The 19,957-nt window shown below is 40.5% G+C and overlaps 1 protein-coding gene across 4 annotated transcripts in view; it reads right to left on the minus strand.

The window, feature by feature from the left end:
* Positions 1 to 17,231, minus strand: part of RBM25 (RNA binding motif protein 25) — a 32,640-nt gene extending 15,409 nt beyond the window's left edge. For 2 of the 4 annotated variants that reach the window (XR_014317693.1, XM_082762673.1), the window contains exons 1-7: positions 17,067 to 17,231; positions 10,062 to 10,182; positions 7,652 to 7,701; positions 6,436 to 6,606; positions 5,622 to 5,679; positions 4,480 to 4,640; positions 1,094 to 1,276 (exon numbers count right to left, since the gene is read on the minus strand). Coding sequence is in view for 3 of the 4 variants with exons in the window: in XM_082762673.1 (XP_082618799.1) it covers positions 1,094 to 1,276; positions 4,480 to 4,640; positions 5,622 to 5,679; positions 6,436 to 6,606; positions 7,652 to 7,701; positions 10,062 to 10,167 (729 nt within the window). In the remaining variant the exon portion in view is untranslated. Of the gene's footprint in view, positions 1 to 1,093; positions 1,277 to 4,479; positions 4,641 to 5,621; positions 5,680 to 6,435; positions 6,607 to 7,651; positions 7,702 to 10,061; positions 10,183 to 16,294; positions 16,407 to 17,066 lie in introns of all 4 variants that reach the window. The other 2 variants (XM_082762674.1, XM_082762675.1) reach the window with 2 other exon arrangements.
* Between the last annotated feature and the right edge of the window lie 2,726 nt (positions 17,232 to 19,957).

Consider the following 19,957-nt stretch of genomic DNA (forward strand, 5'->3'; position numbering starts at 1 on the left):
GGGAGAGAAAAGAAAGACAAATTCTCAGCTCAGCACTCCTGTACTTCAGGTTAGCCATAGCTAACAATGCTGTGGGGCAGATACACTCACTCCCTAAGGGAGATACTGCTTCTTGCACCATGCTTAAACCCCATAAGCATTTGAAACTGAATTATTGCCTTGGAATAGGTACTTTGCAGAAGGCTTTAGTGAGTAAATATCTCAGTCAAAGAATTGTCCAATCTTTCATATTAGGTGCAAATGGCAAGTGTCAGAGCCCATTTTCCCACGGTTAGAAATTTGGCTGGAAAAGCTAAGTCTGAGTTTGCTCATTCTTACTCCCTCTTCTCCAGAGTTTGTTTTCATCCATAAAAAGCTCATCCACAGAAGCAGGTCTAAACCAGAACATTCATTCCTGCTTAACATTTTTTTCGCATTACACAATATAGGAAAACCAGATGATCAAATCCAGCCAAATTGACACATGCGTGTAAAAGTAATTTTGTAAGTAGCAAGATAACAATATGCCTTTCATCCCTGAAGGATCCCTCCAAAGTCTGTGAGGCATACATATATACAGCTAATGAAGTTCATCCACATCTGGAGAGACAGCTGCAGGCAGTTGGATCAAGGCGCACTACAAGAATGCACACTAAAAGCAAGAGAGGAAGAATTTCATCAAAAACTACCAGAGCAAATCCTTGCCATTACCAAAGTGCCCTGGCATCTTTCAATGGAAACACAAGGTACGCAGAAACTTTTTACAGTTTTTTGTCAAGTTCTCATCTGAAAAGCCTAAATGCACATACAGTTTCAACTGCACTAAATTCAGCATTTCCACCTTCAGAGGGATGAAAGGTTGATTCAAACCTGCCCAGATTCAAACCTGGCAGTCCAAGAAGGCTAGTTGCTTAGATCCCTAAACCATCCCAAAGAGATGGTGTCTATAACTGACTAGCTTTCAGCATAGAACATGAAACTGCTGCTGACATCAAAGCTTGTTGATTTGTTTTCTCATCAGAAGTTTAGGGTTAAAGTGTTTGCACAAGGTTTGGCCATTATATAAAGGTGAGTTGAAGAAAAAATCTGTTTTGTCCAAAATCAAAACACATACGTCCTCCTTCTTTTCCTTTTTCTTCTTCCTGGGGTGAGAGTCAGATTCCTGGGAGGGGGCATTGAGCTCGCTGGAATATTCTCGTATTAAGACTTCAATGGCCCCTTTAATTATCTGATCTCTTCTCTTCGTTTCCTCATCCAGTGCTTCATCATCATCATTTGTGGTCTCTGGTCTGGTGTTCTAAGGAAAAACAGCAAAGTAACAGAAATCAACAAATTAAGAATAATATTAGTTTTATTTCAGAAGTTCACCTTTGGTCATCATTATTTAATAAATGCTATAGGTGAACAACTAAAGGCTCTACAAGTAGTTATCAATTGCATTATTTTACCCAGACCTTTTCACAAAAGCAGTAACATGGCGACCACGCAGCTTTACGTGTGGAATGACAGCAGAAAACAACTGCAGGATTGCATACTAAAACAGAACAGATTAAGGAGGAAGACAGGAAAAGAGGAGAGAGCGCACACAGAGAGGCAATGACTATAGTCCATCTCCTGATCAAAAGTTTCTGCCCTGCTTCCTTCAGAACTTTTAAGTCATTTCAATAGCAGTTCCTTAATGCCTACTGTTTAAGCACCATGCAATACAAATGCCTAACTGTAACTTTAAAATTGCAACTTATAAAGGGAGAACTATATTAGAGAAACATTGTTAGAGAAACTACTCCTCCACAAACAATTTTCTTAGTATTGTTGATCAATTACTTCACAGGTTCTCTCATCTTTTTGATGCTTTCCACTTTGTAGCAAGGAAAGGAACAAACAAGACGTGCATTTCACTAAACATTATCTGAAAGGGTAAACATTAAACATTATCTGAAACACTAACATCTGAAACACTAAAGGGTAAACACTAAACATTATCTGAAAGGGTAAAACACCGATCTGCATACCAAGTAAGGTAACCCACCTCTCAATCCCTTCAACCTTTCAAAAAAAATGGAATCTCACCTGAGAATCCAGCTGGGTATCTTGTCAAGCAACAGGTGGTAGATGGAGTGAGGGGGAGGGAAAGGTCTGATAGAGCAGCAGCTAAGAATGAGGGGAAAGGGAGGGTTCAGTTGGTTTTTAAAAGGCTGCCAGGCCAAGGAGGACGGGGCTGAAAAGAGCTAGAAGGCAGTGACAGGGTGTGGAATTGTAGAGCTCCAAGGAGAAGTGATCACAGGGAGGAATTAATTTGATAAAGGTTCACTTGCTGTGCTTCTAAGAAATCACGTTGTATTATACGTTTATTTCTTAAAAAAAAAAAGATTAAAGAAAAATGTTGCAACTTTCGGATGTGTGGCACCAGGATACTAATGATGGTATGAAAGGAACCACAAGCAGGATGATTAAAATACATGTTTATCAAAATTCCTCAGCAATTCACAGCCTTTCCTGGCTCCAAATGGCTCTTTGATGGTGATGGTGCTCATCTCACTCTAATTCTACATTTCCATACTATCACCATCCACTGATGTCTTCCGCAAAATACAACTTCAAAGCCACAAACAGTAGCCTCCAGTTTATTACATCAATTGCCCAACAACCCCCAGGAGCTCACAGAAAACAAAGTTCATGAAACGTAGAAAAAGCTTCACTGGTGCTTTAAGCTTCAGCTGTGAAGCATGGCATTACAAGTGATGCCAACAGGAAAAAAGGAAGCCTGCAGCCAAATCAAACCCCTATCTAGATTAACAGCTAATATATTAAGCCATTCAAAATGCATGAAGTTAGCACTCTCCTTTATTGAGGTACTGCATTTAATACCATATGCTGGGTACACAGGCAAAAGCACCAAGTGCTTCCAGTCATCACTATGCCTCTAGCTCTGGCTAAATAAAATAAAATGAAAGTACATGTGTTCACACTGTACTTTACACACCGTTATAAGCAAGTCTAAGACTTCTAAAAATTGACTTGCTAGTGTGATTAGTATTTTCAGTTTCCTGAACAAGAGCTTCTTCTCACTTTTGTTTTACAGTCGGTACTTATTTTAAGTACCAAATACCTTAATGCATCCATAGGGCTTGCTCTGGAACTATTTTAAAGTTCAACAACTTGATTGTGATGTGCGATACATTATTTCAGCAAAAATAGACAAAATTAATTTTAACAGAAATTTGGCAGTTGACTGCCCACTGCCTGGTAACTGCATCTTCTACTGAACGATGTACTCCTTTCCTTTTCATTAGTTTGTTCCAGAAGATCATCAGCAGAGGGGAAAGAACAAACAACTACTTTGCTAACTCTGGAAGAGTAACTAGTTCTAGCATTTATAAACTTTTAAAGAGTTTCTAAACCAAACTGAAGCAACAGAATAAGGGATGGCATGTATTACTGGACTTTAGAATGAACTAGAAATTAATTCTAGATATCCAGTAGTAGTTTACAAAGATGTTTGAATAAATTAAGCTTCAGTCATGATCAGCAATGTGCCCTGGCAGCCAATAGACAACCTGGGGCTCAGTAAGCACAGTCTAGCTAACCATTCAAAAGAAGCGACTGTCCCACTATAGTCAGCATTGGTGCAGCCTTACCTCGAGTACTGTTCACACTTTTATTCTCTTCCATACAGAATAGACATAAAAAATAGTAGAATGCATACAAAGGATGGTACCAAAGATGATGAACAGACTTGAGGGCATTGCTATGAAGGAGCAGCTGAGGATACTTGGTTTGTTCAGCTTATAGAAGTGAAGCCTGAGGAGTGACCTCATTGCTATCTACAAATTTCTCACAAGTGGGAGAACAGGAGGAGGTATATATCTTTTCTTGCTGGTGACCAGCAATGGAATGGCTTAAAACTGCATTAGGGAAAGTTCAGATCGGATGCTAGGAAAGGAAGTTCTTCAATGAGAGGGTGGGTAAGGCACTGGAACAGACTCCTCAAAGGAAGTGCTCATGGCCCCAATACTGTTGGTGTTGAAAAAGTATTTGTATGTACAACACTTGTAGACGCATAATTTAACTCTTAAGTTGCCCTGTGCAAAATCAGGAATTGGACTCGATCTTCATGTGTCTGTTCTTAATCAGGGTATTTTATGATTCTATGATCATACAAGTTAAATGAAGCTAATCTGTGCACTGACATTCTAAAATATACGCTGCTCTGTAAGTTTACATGGAAGAGAGAAAACTATTTAAAATGTATTAACCACATATGCAGAGTAACTCAAACATTTGTAGTAAACATGGTGAAAGTTTTCAAGAGTGCTGCTGAACTAAGAGCTTACACTTCACTGTCTTTCAACTTATCTTTAGACTCATTCATGTGATTCTGGCAAAACCAAACAGCAGAGACAAGAAAGGAAATCAGGAGACCTGCTCACTGTCTGATCTAGCGAGTATGTTACTTAGCCCTCCTGCCAAAATACTACAAATCATACATTATATACGTACCCCATTAGAGGCCTTTCTCTTTGCTTTCCATTCGTCTAGCTGAGCCTTTGTCTTTGCATCAACTTTGACTAGCAGCTTCTTCTCTCCAATCTGGAGGTCATGGAGTAGTCTCAATGCCCGTAGTGTGGATTCTGGTTCTTTGTACTCACAAAATCCAAAGGCTGAAATGAATGATTGAAATGAGAAGCAGAAGCGCTAAAACTCTTCAGGTAATTAACTTCAAATAAACAAACAATCCATGTGTTTTGAGTCGATACATTTTGAACACAGGCATTTTGCTATTTAAGACCAGGAATACACATAAAAAACAGTCAGCAAGATAACTCATTGCATTAATCTTTGGAATAATTAATGGCCCAGTGAATAAAATATAAGCAATGAATACACTATATTTATATGGCTTTTGACATGACCTTAATTAACGAATGCCATCTATATAAAGACATGTCTTAGGTAGATTTGCAATTGTCTGAAGACCAAGGATGTCAATCAACACTTCACTGTTAAATGAGAGCATTTCAAACCAGGCTCTTCACAACAAGTACATAAAATTGTGAGACAGATGCCTTATGAGAGCAAAATAAAGAAAGAATGATATATGACAAAGATGAAGAAAATTACATCTTAAAAAAGCAACCTATGGAAGATAATTTTTGTTATTAGGCTTCACTGTTAATGTTATTTCCTGTATCCACTAGAGAAAGTTTATGGGTAGAAATAAATCATTTCAATCCGGGGATAGGGAAAGAAGATAAATTTTAAATCTGGAAAAACTCCTTAACAGTATGAATAACATATACTAACAGAATAGACAATTACTCTCCAGAAGAGCGAATTCACAACACTTAAGTCCAGACCAGTAAACATCTCTTGGGGATGGTCTATAAACTCTCGAGTCAGTCTCAGAACAGACAAGTGACCAATATTAGTCCACCAAATAAACCTTTTGCATTTATTTTTCTATCTTGATTCCAAGGACAGAAAATACTAACTTTTTATTAGGAAGCATTTATCAGTTAAGTATTGTATGCAGTACCTTAACATGTTAAGTAGTAGGATAGCAATGCGTCAGACATTTGAAAATCTATCAAGTAATAAAAATGGTAGTCTGACTAGAGACTTCAGAAAGCATGAACATTTACCTTGAAGTTTTCCAGATGCTCCTTGTACTCTCTTCCAACTCAAAACCAAGCCACATTTCTGCAGTAAGGATAAATTTCATCGAATCATTAAGGTTGAAAACGACCTCCAAGCTCATCTGGTCCAGCCAGCTTCCTACTACCAATATCACCCAGTAAACCACGTCCAACCTTTACTTGAACACCCCCAGGGACAGCGCCCACCTCCCTGGGCAACCTGTTCCAATGCCTGACTGCTCTTTCTGAGAAGAAATGTCTCAGAATTTCTAACCTAAACTTCCCCTAGCTCAACTTGAAGCACTATTCCTGATACAAGTGAGGATGCCGTTGGCCTTCTTGGCCACCTAGGTACACTGCTGGCTCATGTCCAGGCAAACATTGACCAACACCCCCAGATCTTTTTCCTTTGCCATTATTAAAATTGACTAAATATTTATATTTAATATTCATTATGTATTAGCACGTTTTATTACTGTGTTATATATATATATTTAATATTTATTAAATATCACTGTTTTCAAGTATTTATTAAATATTACTGTTTGAAACACTACAAAACCTTTAATACATTGCAAAGGAAGACAGGTACAAAGAATAACCACTACTAAAAATAAGCTACATGTCTACATTCACTGACACATACAACTAAAAAAAGATCTACTCTTCATTAAATTACTGACTTTAAACTCAAACCTAATTGACTGTTATTCCAGTGAGTAGGACCGATTCTGTTTTTACTTTCAATTTCACTATTTGGGGGTCACAACCTCATTCTTTAGCCATGGGTGAAATTTAACAAGCAGCCCACTGTACTTACTGCTAGAAGCTGCCGTATGAGCATGTCCGAGGCCTTCTCAGAAATGTTGCCTACAAAAACAGTGGTAGTGGGACCGCTGTTTTCATCATTTTCTTTGTTCTTTAAGCCCGGGTGATCTTTTCTGGCTCCTAAATGTTTTCCAACCATAGACACTGTGGTAGGAACTAATACCTAGAAAGAGGAGAAAAGGGTATAAAATAGTGTTGTGTTTTTCTGTGTTTAAATCTCTAAGACAAAAAAAAATGTGCATAGACGTATTTGAAAAATATTTTTTCATATGAACCTTAGTCAGGCTTATGGAGTGAGACATCAATAAGTAGTTCACACTTTAATACTTCATACAACACAAAAAGAATGCCTTTTTCTGGCCAGGAGACAGAAAAAAGGTGTACCTGAACATGGCTACTGGAAGGCCGCAAGGCGAGCATACAGAAACATTAAGTATCACTTGTTTTACGCATTTGCAACATTTGAGTCACCACAAGTGGTAGCATCTCACCTAACAGTGTACTGTATTCTTAAAAAAAAAAAAAACAAGCTGAAAATAGAAAAGTAACTCTGACTCAAACCTCAGAAGGTTTGTCCATTTGGAATGGACAAATGACAGGTCTCAAGGCTTTCACAGAGTGAATAAATGCTACTGAATAAATGCTACTGTTTTAGTCAATAAACAGCTCTTAGCCACTTGCTTTCAGGCAAGGAGCAACCATTTGTGAAATAGAGTGTACAGAGCTAGGCATAATCATTTGTTCCATTTTGCTGCACCTCTGCAGCAAAACCCTAAAATTAATCCTAGGATTTAATGGTAAATATGAACTGAGTCTCTCTTCTCAAAACCCCTTCAAGATGCGTAACTTCTATTAAAAATAATTTTATCAGGAAAGTGAATAATGGATTTGTTCCAGCATTTGTTTATCTTAAATACACCAATTATCATGAATACATCTTCCTGTAATAAATAATGCAAGCTATCCAAAAATTCGGTATTCTGGGGAGATTTCCCTTAAGCAAACTCATAGGAATGGTAATTCACCTTCACATCAAGAAGTAACCGTCATGCTTTAATTAGCATATTAACATAGCAGCAATAAAAACTATGTATTTCATTTCACAGTATGAATTCTGATGAAATAAAATAAAAATACTGTTGGTATCTACTACCTATGAATTTTTTACTCTCCATTTTATTGCCTCTCATCCCTACTGTAATACTTACAGTTGGAGCAGGAGCCATAATGCCCATTGGCACAGGAATCATAGGGGTCCCTGAGAAAGACAAGACATTGCTATCAATCAATCTGTCCTGTTGAGATTATTGATGAATACAAATGAACTGATTGCAGGTATGATTTTCAAACCAGTGAGCAATTTTGCTCACAAGATTTTTAGCGTACTGATTACCAGTCATTCTCTAAGCATTCAAGCACACTCTGAGCACACTAACATAACATAAATGTCCTGATCACTTTCAGCATGTTCACATTTGCTCTTCAAACAAATTTATTTTCAAAGCACATTCAAACCACAGTATTGCTCTAGTTATGTGACGAACGAGGCAGGAAATTCCATAGACAAAAAAGCAGCTGAATTTTTTTTTTTTTTAACACTTGACTTGAAATCTTTAAAACAGTATTTAATCATGTGAAGTCATGACATATCCTCCTTTCCCCTACTGCAACATAAAGTAGCACTTTACACAGTATATGATATTTATGGTAATGAAATTCCGGAATCTGCTGCAACAGGTGACAGTGGCAACAGTATCAGCAGGTTCAAAAGCTTAAGATGCTCATGAATCCTAAGTCCATAAGCAGAAAAAAGGAAGTGCAGGAGATCACACATCCTTAACATATCAGCTGTGGAAACCACAGCTACATGAGGGAACAGACCTGGAAAGCAGTTAGGTGTAAACATGCACCCTAAAAATCATCTTCTATTCCCATTGCCCAGACAAAACATCAGGCTATATGGACTGCTGGTCTGACCCAACAGAGCATTTCTTACATATCAAAACTGAGTTTTATATCTTAATGGTATCTGATTAATCTTCAGAAATGACATGAGATACCAGAATCACCAACATTTTTATTTTAACAGCCGTATTTTTAAGCAAAGCAAAAACATTTTCCTAACTTCTTACAGAAGCACACTGTTCTAGCCAAAATTCTTCAGTAAAAAATAGAGGCTGGATAACTGGCACATGTTTTTTGCCAAACAGCTAGATAAAGATAACATTTAAACCAGTAAAATTGTGATCTTATAACCTGGAGTAACTTCAAAATACTTTCAAAAGGTCATTGTGGCGTTTTCAACTGTATTCACACACTTGGGCTGAGAAATGAGAGATCCTTATCTAAGTGCCATAAGATATTATCTCTACATGCAAGCAAATCATATTTCCAGTGTGCAGAGAAAAATTAAGTTCTCTCCTAACACCAGGCTCCTCCAATCCACCATCTATTTGGATTACTAACACTAAAACAAGACTACTTTTATAAAAGTCAAACAGTGACAGCACAAAAAGACCTTTGTTTTATGTATTAAGAATTAAGTGTTCAGAGCAGAAATTTGTATCAGGCCTTTTAAAATATTCTTCAGGAAGGTATTTTAAAAGTTATCTAATGCTTTCCACAGAAGTCTACATAAATCATAACTAGTAAAGATCAGAGGTACAGATAACATCTCAAGGATCTTGTGGGTTCGGTTTTCCCTCCCTCCAAGTAAGGCTTAGCACGATGATGTTAGCATGAATGGATATGCACAAACCATTTCTGAGTTCAGCTATCTGGTTTCTGAAAGCCTTTATTGTCTACAAAATACTTGTGCACAACACAGCTCAAGACCATACAGCCAGAAATTTTGTTCAGCCCTCTACATTATGATAAATTTTAAAGGGGTAATTCTCTAAAGTATTCCTCTCTCTCACTCTCCCTCATCTCCTGCCTCCAGTCACTTTCAATCCTGGCAATATACAGAAAAAAAGGTGGTTCCAGACCAACAAATTAAAGTCTCAACACAAAAACAGAACCTAAGCTTAAAGATGAAGAAAGGAGAAAAAGTAGAATTAGTTTGGGGAAGATTAGAAAGAATAAGAAAAATAAGTTAACAAAACATGTGGAGTAAAGCATGTAAAAAGTAGAATGAAAAAAAAGGGGATGAGATGGACTTAAAAAAAGAAAGAGAAAACAATGTGAAAAGGTGGAGCTTCTCCAAAAGTTGCTCCTCTATTTTCACACCACACATTCTCAGTGCAGACAAGCCTTTTCAAAGACTATTACAATGTTTATTTGAAAGGAATTAAAACCTGTCTAGTGTCAAAGCAGTGGTTAGTAAAATACCTCAGATTAACAAAAATCACTACACAGGTCCAGTCTTGAAAGAAAGGACAAAAAATCTGGTGTTGACTCTAATGGTTTAATTTCTGGTCAGAAGTAATCAGCTATTGGCAGACCAGTTTGTTCACATGAATTCCTGCATGGGCGCACTAGAAACTCAATTGCAATGCACATGGATCAGTGTTACTGAAATACATTAATACCCAGTAGCTTTTATAAATAACGCAGCTTAGAATAATGAGGAATGAGGAATTGCTTTCTACAGCAGCTTGATGCGCTAACATAACTTACCAGGGGGCACAGGTGGAGGGAAGCCAGGGAACTGTGGAGGTGGAATCCCAGGGGGAAGTGTTGGGATTCCCATAGGAGGGCGATTCAAATGAGGTGGAAAAGACATTCTTACAGTTGTAATCTGTCAAAAAAGATAGAAAAGGAGAACTGTATTAGTCAATTCCCAAACACATATTACAAAAGGGGTGCAAATTATATGTATCTATGACTTTAAACCTTTATATGGACATTCAGCTACAAATTAAAACTATTTTTGATTTCCTCTTTCCTCAGCTGATCATTAAGTTTCCTCCATAGTAAACCTTCCCTCACAATGAAAAAATAGTACTTCTACAAAAGTGTTTCAGAAGGAACTTAGAAAAACAGAACTATACCTGACTCTTCATACCAGTATTTTGCAAAGAATGTGAATTAAATGGCATTTGATAATTGGCAGTTTCTTTAAAATGAAGCTGTGAGTTTTTTCTTCCAGTGTCTGGAAACTGAACTATTTTTGTAACTTTTTTTCAATAAAGTAGCTTTCCAGAACAAGAAGTGATCACACATGATCTAACTGTGGAACAATTTGAGGGAAAGAACTGGGACATCCTCATGCACTGGCAGGAATTGTGGATTGTAATACAGACACTGGGGAAAGCCCCAGGCTCCAGCACAGAGACAGTTAAACGCTCAGAAGATCTGATCTATTTTTAACATCCCAGTTCACACACCTTCTAGAGCTCAGATTGGATGATAGCCCATGAGCTAAGGGTCAATATGCTATCACAGAGTAAGAGCTGTTTTAACATCACTTGCTGCTCAAATGGTTATTGTAACATAGATATTACGGACCCTGTCACAGACACTGCCTCATAAGATTCAAGATCACCCTGAACAAAATTAACGTTCTTGCTTCCAGCAACCTTACACAATCAAGTCTTCAAAAACGGTTGGCCCCCAGTTCTAAAGAGGAAATGGAGCACTGGTTACCAATACACATAATTGGTCACACCCAGCTTAAATCTTTGCAGTTCAGCTTGTGAAAACACACCAAATTACTCTGTAGCAACTTGGCATGGCTGTTACTTCCTCGCAAGTGCATAGGTACATTCTTCCTGCAGAGAGGAACTTCAAAGATGCTGGTTTATGCAGATACAAATCACAACGAGTATCAGAGAGTAACGAGAGCCCAGCTGGCAGTTCTGTGCAGACATGTTCCCTTCTCAAAGGACCATACAGTACTGCAGGATGCAGCGCACTCTGCATCTTCACTGCAGCTCTTTTCCAAACAGGCAACCACAAGTCAAAACCGAGGCCCTCAGTACAAGAATTATTACAAATAAAATTCTGACAACTAAAACAGACCTGTAGACTGGATGATGCATGCCCTGGTTTCTTGGCACCGAGCACAACTGGAACAGGAAATGAGCTTTGCTGGAGAGAGATGTACCTTCCTTATATGTGCAACAGCAAGTAGGCAATGACATCTTCAACACTAGAGCTAAGAGCTAGTATCAGCACTGTGCCGTAACGGGAGATGCATTTGAAAAAGTTCAAAAATTATAACAGTCACACACAAAACTTTATTCCCACAGACTACGGAAACAACTGTGAGATCAATGCATACAGTGGACTGGAGAGGATGAAAGGGAAGCCCGTATGTATTTGGTAATGCCTTTGAACACCAGAAATTATGCATTTAGGTGTAACAATGGATACATGATCCTATAGCATAATTCACCCAAAGACAGATTTACAGTTACATTAGTTACAAGAGGTTCATGATGACTGCATTCATTAATTGGGCCCGAAGAGCATTCATCATCTCACCAGGAGAAGAGAAACACTCCTGGGACACAGGGTCACAAGGACACAAAGTCTAACCACCATCTTAGGTTGGTGGAAGACAAGACAGCAAATGCAAGCTTTCCTCCAACAGTTCAATAAAGATTTTATACAATAAACAGAAAGCCTTTTTGTATTTTATAATCACTACCTCCTTACTGTCACCCTTGATTTTTTAAACTGAATGGGCAAGCAAAAGCAGCAAAGGTGTACTGCCAAAAGCTTTGATTTGGAGGAACATTGTTTATAGTCTCGTTGCACTAAGTGCACATCAGCTGACATTCCTCAAGAATCTGACGTTGGGGTGGTACAGAAGAGACCTGGACTCCCCGGCCCACCTCTGTACCACTGCTCTAAACCCTTTCGACAGAAACAAAAACCAAACCAGGCAAGGGTCGCAGGAAAGATAGGAAATTGGGATCTTTAAGGCTCTCAGTCCTTATCTATATTGCACACTGGTAGCTACCTAAACAAAACTCAAAGCAGTTTTGGGACAGGACGGCACAATTAACTTGTGGTACAATTAACCCTGAGAAGGTTCCAGAGGGGCTACAGCAGCATTACACAATCTGAGGTCCACAAGACATTAAAGAGTGAGCTGTAAAACAAGAATGAACTGGGGAAGTAATTTTCCAGGCTGCCAGTAGGTGCAGTCCCTCCTCTTGCTCTGAGAAGCACTAATCTGAGACACCATTTTGGGGAAGCTTAAAGAAAAAAAAAAAAAAAAAAAAAGGACTAAGAAGTGAAACAGTTCCTTGAATTAAAAAACATTGAAACATACCAAACTGAGTTGTTTTTATTTAATTGAAAAAAATTAGCAGTCAAGTAATCATTACTGCATAAAAGTAACAAGGCAGTTTGTAAGAGAGATCAAATTTAGTCTGTCTTTTAGTCAGATGAGAACATACTGTAACCTGCGGAGCTACAAAAACTTTTTTTTACTTGAAGCACTCATTTTTTCTTCCATGCTTGTATGGTTATTCACAACACAGCTAGAAGGCCACTCTGCTGCTGACTTCAATCTTGGATGAAGCAGTGCTAGTACCTCTGCTGTCTGTGACACTGAAGACCGACAGTAAAGCAAGCCTTGGGCTCTCTCCTATTGTAACTACAAGTGTGAAACCACCAGAGAAAACAGTTCAGTTCTGTTTCCGTTATGAAAACTTTGAGAATCGGTGGGAGCCCAACAAACTGCTCGCTGGAGAAGTGAGGGAGCCAGATGAGAGAGGAAGATGCCTCCAGTTCCTTGCAGCAGCCAAGGTGCTGCAATGAAGGAAACCAAATAGCTATTTTTGCTGTCAACAGCCGGAGAACAAGAAACATAAACACTCTCTTCCAGCACTCAGAGGGGTCTCAAATTTATAACCAATGACAAAGCATGAGTTGAGTATGGGAAATAAAGAGATTCTAAGCTGGGCCTATGGAGAATACTCTTGTAGAGATCTCAGAAACAGCATCTAATTTCTCTGTAGACTGTCTTATAACCCCACGAGTTCATCTCAGCAATTGTTGCCTGGAATATTTACTGTGGTCTCAGCATTGTATGCAGTGATCTTCAAATTTCCCCCAAATATTCAAATGTGCAAGTAAAGAACTAAGGTCCTGAAATGTTTTAAAAATCTCACTTGATTTATGGAATTATTCCCTCCCAAAGTCAGCTGTATAACGCAGCTATCAAGAATGCTGCTTAACTAGCAGCACTTCAAGGGAGGCGTTCATTTGTATGAGTTTAACAGTGACCACAAAAATACAGGTATAAGAAAAACAGTGAGCATCTAGCCTGACACTATTAAAAACGCTGAAATAATGGCATCTACAAAACCCCAAACGACAGCGTTGCATCAGACTGGTAGTGCAGTCATTTTTGTGTCTGTCAGCAAGCTGCAGCAGGAGCTGAGAGCCCAGTGCCCACACTGCACACCTTGAGGAGGTGCGTGCCGGTGGGCCAAACAGGTCAGGAGGGAAGCGCTCTGTGTGTTTTCAGCTGAAGGGAATCGAGTTCATCCACTGCAGCAGTACAACCCATGTGAGATAGTTTCCTGAGCAGGGCTGACTGCAAGACTTGCCTTAACTGCGCAGCCCCGATCTGAGCTAACCCAGTACTGGCCATGCACACTTTATTACCCTCGGACAAATTTTATAAGCTGCAGATTAACAACGCCATGGATAGCAAAACATTTCAGCTTACTCTAAGCAGGCCCAGCTCAAATCCTGCCCAAGCTATTAACTAGAGCTGTGCTTGTCTAGCACTTGCGTTAATATTTCGGGTTCAGCTTTGGCCTAGAAGGAGCTTAGTTGCTTTCACTCAATGCTCTTCCAAGTTACTACGTACTGGCAGAACCAAACGCCAAGCAGAGTCGACTGCACCAACCTTCTGAAACCTGCAGCAGGCACAGCAATACCCTCATGGCTCTAAGGTTTGGCAAATTCCACTGAAACTAATTAAATCTGACTCAGTGCTATCCCCCGGGCCGGAGCTCCGTGCACCAGCCGTGTGCTAGCTCTGACACCAAACTCAACAAGTGCCCGGGGCTGGCCTGAGGGCAGCAGGACCCCAGTGCCTGGAACCCCCACAGCTCAGCAGTGCCATCAAACAGTCACTGTTCAGACACCGCTGCCCCATGGATCTGAATGATCTCTGACTCCTACAACTCCCCATACCAGGGGAGTAAATATTTGAGAAGACAGTTTGGCATGACTGCATTGGAACAGCAGTTTTTAAAAGCTATTCCATAGCATTCTTTCAGCCTATTTTTGATTTACTCTTTTTTCTTTTAATATAGGTATGAAAAGATAAGTTATACAGAACACTAGTTACCAGTGCCTTTTAATAAAGTAACATATTTCAAACTGACAGTTGTACCACCTACTCAGAGCAGCATCCTACGAGCCACAGAATTAATCTCCTTAGCATTTATAACTGTGTTTACAAATTATAACATTTATTAAAAAATCTGCAAAATGTTTTAACGATTTTCAAAACAATCACGTTCCTCATGGAGCAGTGACAATATTTACTGTTGAAGTACCATTAACTGAACAAAGTTATGATTAATGCATAAACTTAATGCATTTTAGGGCCAAATACATGGCGTATCATAGCAGCAACTGCATGACTGACCTAGCTTGATTTCAATTTGTCTGAAAGCAACTCACCTACATTTCCTAATACCATTCTTTTGCAGCACAAGAAAATCATTATGGTTATTCTAGACAGTTGTACAAAGTAGCTACACAGGCTGGTCCCTCAAATAAGGGAGCATTAAGCAAAAAATGTTTTAAAAAGTTAACTAAAATGTAGCTTTGGCTGTAATCTTAGTCTTTAGATGAGTACAAAATAACTAACAAAATCCGTGCCTATTGTGAGGAGGTAACACTGTGTTGTTTAGTAGCACCCCAGTTAAAGAGATGTTACACCAAGACATTTGATTTGAATGCCCACGTTACTATGTTTCACTGTAACTTCCCTACAGAAAAACCTGCAAACTCAAAAAATAAACAATGTTAGTGTTTCTAATGCTTTTTTAAGGATGAGAGTATTCCATGTTAAGTCTTATGAGGCTGTTGCATTTGGTTAGAATACCTACTGCTCACTCTTTCTTGCTGCCTAGGTATAATTGCCTCTAATTCATGACAATTTTGTATTTTGTGTCAAGACAGGTGCAGCTGAGCAACACAAACATTTTCAGAAACAACTGGAGAAAACATAAGCACTAAACCAACCTACTGAAGTCATTACTGTCACACAGAGCTTTTACCTCAGTCTCCATATGGTGTATGGACTTTTAAGCCACTCCACTGTAAAACTAACCCTACAGTTAGTCACCCCTTGGAGACACTGCTGACATTACTGCATCTCATAAAAAAATAAACAGGTGCCTAGAAGAAGTCTCTTTTAGTTAAAGCTAATAGATCCTTTACACTGAAATTTTATATAACATATAACACCCTACAATTTTCTCCAAAATGGCCTGCAAGCTAAGCAAGGCATCAGAAAACACAATATCCACGTGGAGAGAAGAAAATATATAGATTTTTGTAAACATACTTCTGAACAGAAGTAGTACATGTTTAACTCTGTTTTTTTTAGGTGATCTAGAAAGCTCAGTAAGTGCTACCAAGTTGCATCCCAAACTACTAAAATGTAGCAAGTAAAAAGTAACTTCCTTATCCAAACCAAAGCTTCAGCCTGAAAACTCCTTATCTAGTGCTCTACTGAACTTGTACCAAAACTTTAAGATCTTTGATTCTGTTCCTAATTCTGTGCGCATATAAAGGCCTAGTCAGTCAAATAAGAGGCTTTTCACCCTAACTTTGCTATTGTCTCTTCTCAAAACACAAACAAGGCTGTGGCATAACAAAATTTAAGTGAATGTCCAGAGACATTAGTGAGAAACGTGAAGCACTACCTACGAGGCAGCTCCTTCATGGGCACCGTAAGACTGGCAAGTGCTTCCTTGTTCTAGTCTGTTCTGGACCACCTTCTGTAAATGCTGATGCAACACTTGGAGCAACGCTTTCCTGCCCCGAAAAAAAATAAAGAATAAATAAATAAAAATCGGTAAGTAAATATTTCAATCGGAATTGAATGAGGACTATAGCACTTCTAGGTTGTAGTTTCTACAAGCCCGTGTAAAACCGGCTACAGAAAGAGGAAAAAATTATAAAAAGCTAGCCGTGATCACAGTGCTCGCTGGCCTCTAGTTAAAGCAAAAGATGGAATCCAACAAAACTATTTTCCTTCGGGCAGACAAAAGTCTCGGGCCACAAAGGAAAAAGGAGATGAGGGGGAAGCCACGCCAACACCGCTCACGCCGCCTGCAGCGCGCCGGCCGCCCCCCGACACGTGTTGAAGGCCGGGATCCCCGCGGAACGCCGAGGCCGCCCGGCAGCCGGTGAGGGGCCCGGCAGGGGGGCACAACACCCCGCCGAGGCGGCGGCGGCGGCCGGGGGGCAGCCGCGGGCGCTCCCCGGGGCTGCCGGGCGGCGGAGGAAGCGGGAGGGCCCCGGGAGGGCCCCGCCAGCGCCTCCCCGAGGCCGCCGGGCCCGGCCCCGACAGCGCGGCCTCAGCGGAGCGGTGCGGCCTCGGCGCGGCCTCCTCGCCTCAGCGGGCGGCCCGGGCGCCTCGCCTCGCCTCACGCCGCCTCGCCGCCCGCTCCCGCCGCCCCCCCAGGCGCTCACCGTCGCTCGCTGCAGGCCGGGAGCCGCGTCCGGAGCTCCGCCGCGGCCCGTGCGGGGGTCGTGGGCCGGGGATGGGCCGTGGGGAGGCCGCCGGGGGCCGCGCGGGGAGGCCCCGAGGCGCCGCTAGGCCGCGAAGGCGCCGCGCCGAGCCGAGCCGCCGCCGCGCTGCGTGGGGTCACGTGAGCCGCCCCTTCCGCCAGCGGCCCGGCGTGCACCGCGCCGCCCTACCATAGAGACGAGAGGGACGCAGCGCCCCCTACCCCTCCCAGCTCCCGCGCTTGGATAGTAAGGAGCCAGGGCATAGAGCGGCGGCTAGAAGGGCAGCGTGAGGCAAAGGGAGTGTGGGCGGCCGCCATCTTTGGTGCGGGCAGCCCGGGGCTCCGCCATCTTGAGGTCAGGTGCCGGTGGCGGGGGCCTCGCGGCTCCTCTCGCCCCGCGGCCCCGCCGCCATCTCGCAGCTCCGCCGGGCCCCGCTGCCTGCGCCCGGGCTGTGACGGGGACGGTGCAGGCCCCGGCCCGGTGGAGAGCACAGCGGGGCTCCCTCTGGGTGTGTGCTGCAGCTGGGCGAGCGTTAACGGCATAAAAAGCTAAAACAAAGAGCAGTCGGTACATGTAAAGATCTGTGGAAGATTCTGTCTCATCTGAAAAATTTGTGAGGATTTAGAGAATAAAAAGAGGAAGTGCCAGTGCTTCAGGCAGCCACATCCTCAGTTAAAAATATATATATACACGTACCTGTGCTTTATAGAAACTGGGTCTAGGCATGGTCTATGGCTGCTAGTTTCCCCAGTCTACTTCTAGCATTTAGATTACATTAAAAACATGTTTAAAATATACAGGTCCCCCTCCCCATACGTACAGGTTACATATAAGAGAGTAACTGCCGTTGCCACAATGGTGGCAAGCCGTTGCAAACAGAACAAGGAAGCAACTGAGTGGAAGAAAGGTGGTCTCGCAGATGGTTGCAGTAGAGACCACAACATGGACGTATGTGAACAAAGCTGTTTAGAATATTTTGGATCAGCTAGGGGAGGAAAATCTTGCTATCTATGCCACATTTTCCAATGTTTACATACACTGTATAAAAAGAAAAATGCTCAAAGGATCAGAGTCTAATGGCACACAATCCCTGCCACCTGTACTGGAAAGAAAAACATTCAAGTTAAACACTGTTGACTTCTCCATATAAAGAAGATGAAATCTTTCGTTTGTCCCTTCAACTAATACAAATTTAGTAACTACAGTACTAGTAGTGCATGGCATCCCTGCTCATGGCAGGGGGTTGGAACTAGATGGTCTTTAAGGTCCCTTCCAACCCGAGCCATTTTATGATTCAATAATACTGACTACTATTAATCTTCCAAATAATTTATAAGTCTTTATACCTATGTAGGTAAAAATGACACTCATTTTGCAGCTTGGAGGAAAAACAAGGAAAAGAGAAAAGGCAGAATAAGAATCTTCGGAGTTTCCTGTTTCTACACAGTTCTCTCAGATTGAAACTATTACCTGCTTGGGAAAAAAAAAAAAAAAAAAAAAAAAAAGAAACACGACATCTAGAGTCACTAATATTGTGGTAACTAGCCCTTTTATTTAAAGGAAAAATCACCAAAGCTTTCCTGATGTAACTTTATCTGGTTCTGTTTAGCCAAAGAGACCATTTTGCATTTGTTCTCCTTATGCAAGTCTTGAACTTTAGCTTCCGCTATCCTTCCTAATCAAGGAAGAATAACATCAGAAACATACAGTGAAAGTAGTTACTTCCACATCTCTACTCCATCTGCTGTTGAATTTTAGAATTAACTGTCCCTGAACCTATCTGTGCTTTCTTTTTACTCTTTGGTTATCAAACTTAGACACTACTTTCCAGTCACTGATCCCAGTTAACTTGATTTAGTTACTCACTGCTGTCTCCAAAGTTTCATGCTCAAGTCAGTCAAGAAAAGTCCAGTCTGTGGCCTTTCAAATTAAGCCCAACATTTTGAGGCCTTTTTTGTGTCTGCAAGTTTTTCTGCATTTCAAGTGAGAGAAATCATTCCAAACAGGCTAGGCAGAATTTTAGGGTACAAAGGTCAGATTGTTTCTAGAGTGTGCAACATTTTAAATGTTTTATGGGTGGAACAGAATTCTGGTCCACTGCTCTACTTCTGGTAGTTTTCCTGATCTACTTCCAGCATTTAGACATTAAAAGACTGTTAAAAATGTTGTGCAAAGTGACTTCGTATATAACTTCTTACTTTTCGTAGTATTGTAAATGTCTTCAAATGTACTTTCCTTAATACTACCAAACTATTCACTACATTTTGTCTTCTCTTCCTCGTGGGACCTAATCTCTCCATCTCTCACATTACCAGTCTCAATATAGACACTTTGAGGAAGATCCCTTAGAAGCCAAACTCTCATTGATTTGATTCCTTGGCTCCCTATGAATAGCACTGTGAGATTTAAAAGTTTCTACTTCTTCTGTATTGATTATATGCACTATCTAGAAATTTTTTACTCTGAAGACATTTGGCTCACAACAGTTTATTCTTCCAGACATCAGTCTATTTAATCTTTTTGCTTACTCTTATCTGCAAAGTACTGAATAAAAATACATCTTTGTAACAGTGTGATAGGGAATAGGGAAGACGGCCACCATGCCAATCTTGAGTCATTCACATCACTTAACTGCATAGAATAGAAACAGATAAACCATATATATGCCTAGCTATGCAAAAATACTTAGTAGAATAAAAGTACTTCAGCAATATACTTGAATTCTGACAGGACCTTGTCTATTCCTAGTGCTAGAAACTTAAGGAATGCTTTTTTTTTTTTTTTTTTTGTGGTAGTTGGACCTGCTGACTTAGTTTTTTGAAATGAGGGTACTTCACCTTACAAATGTAAAT

The sequence above is a fragment of the Aythya marila genome, assembly GCF_965140915.1.
Source record: "Aythya marila genome assembly, chromosome: 5".
Classification (NCBI taxonomy): Eukaryota; Metazoa; Chordata; class Aves; order Anseriformes; family Anatidae; genus Aythya; species Aythya marila.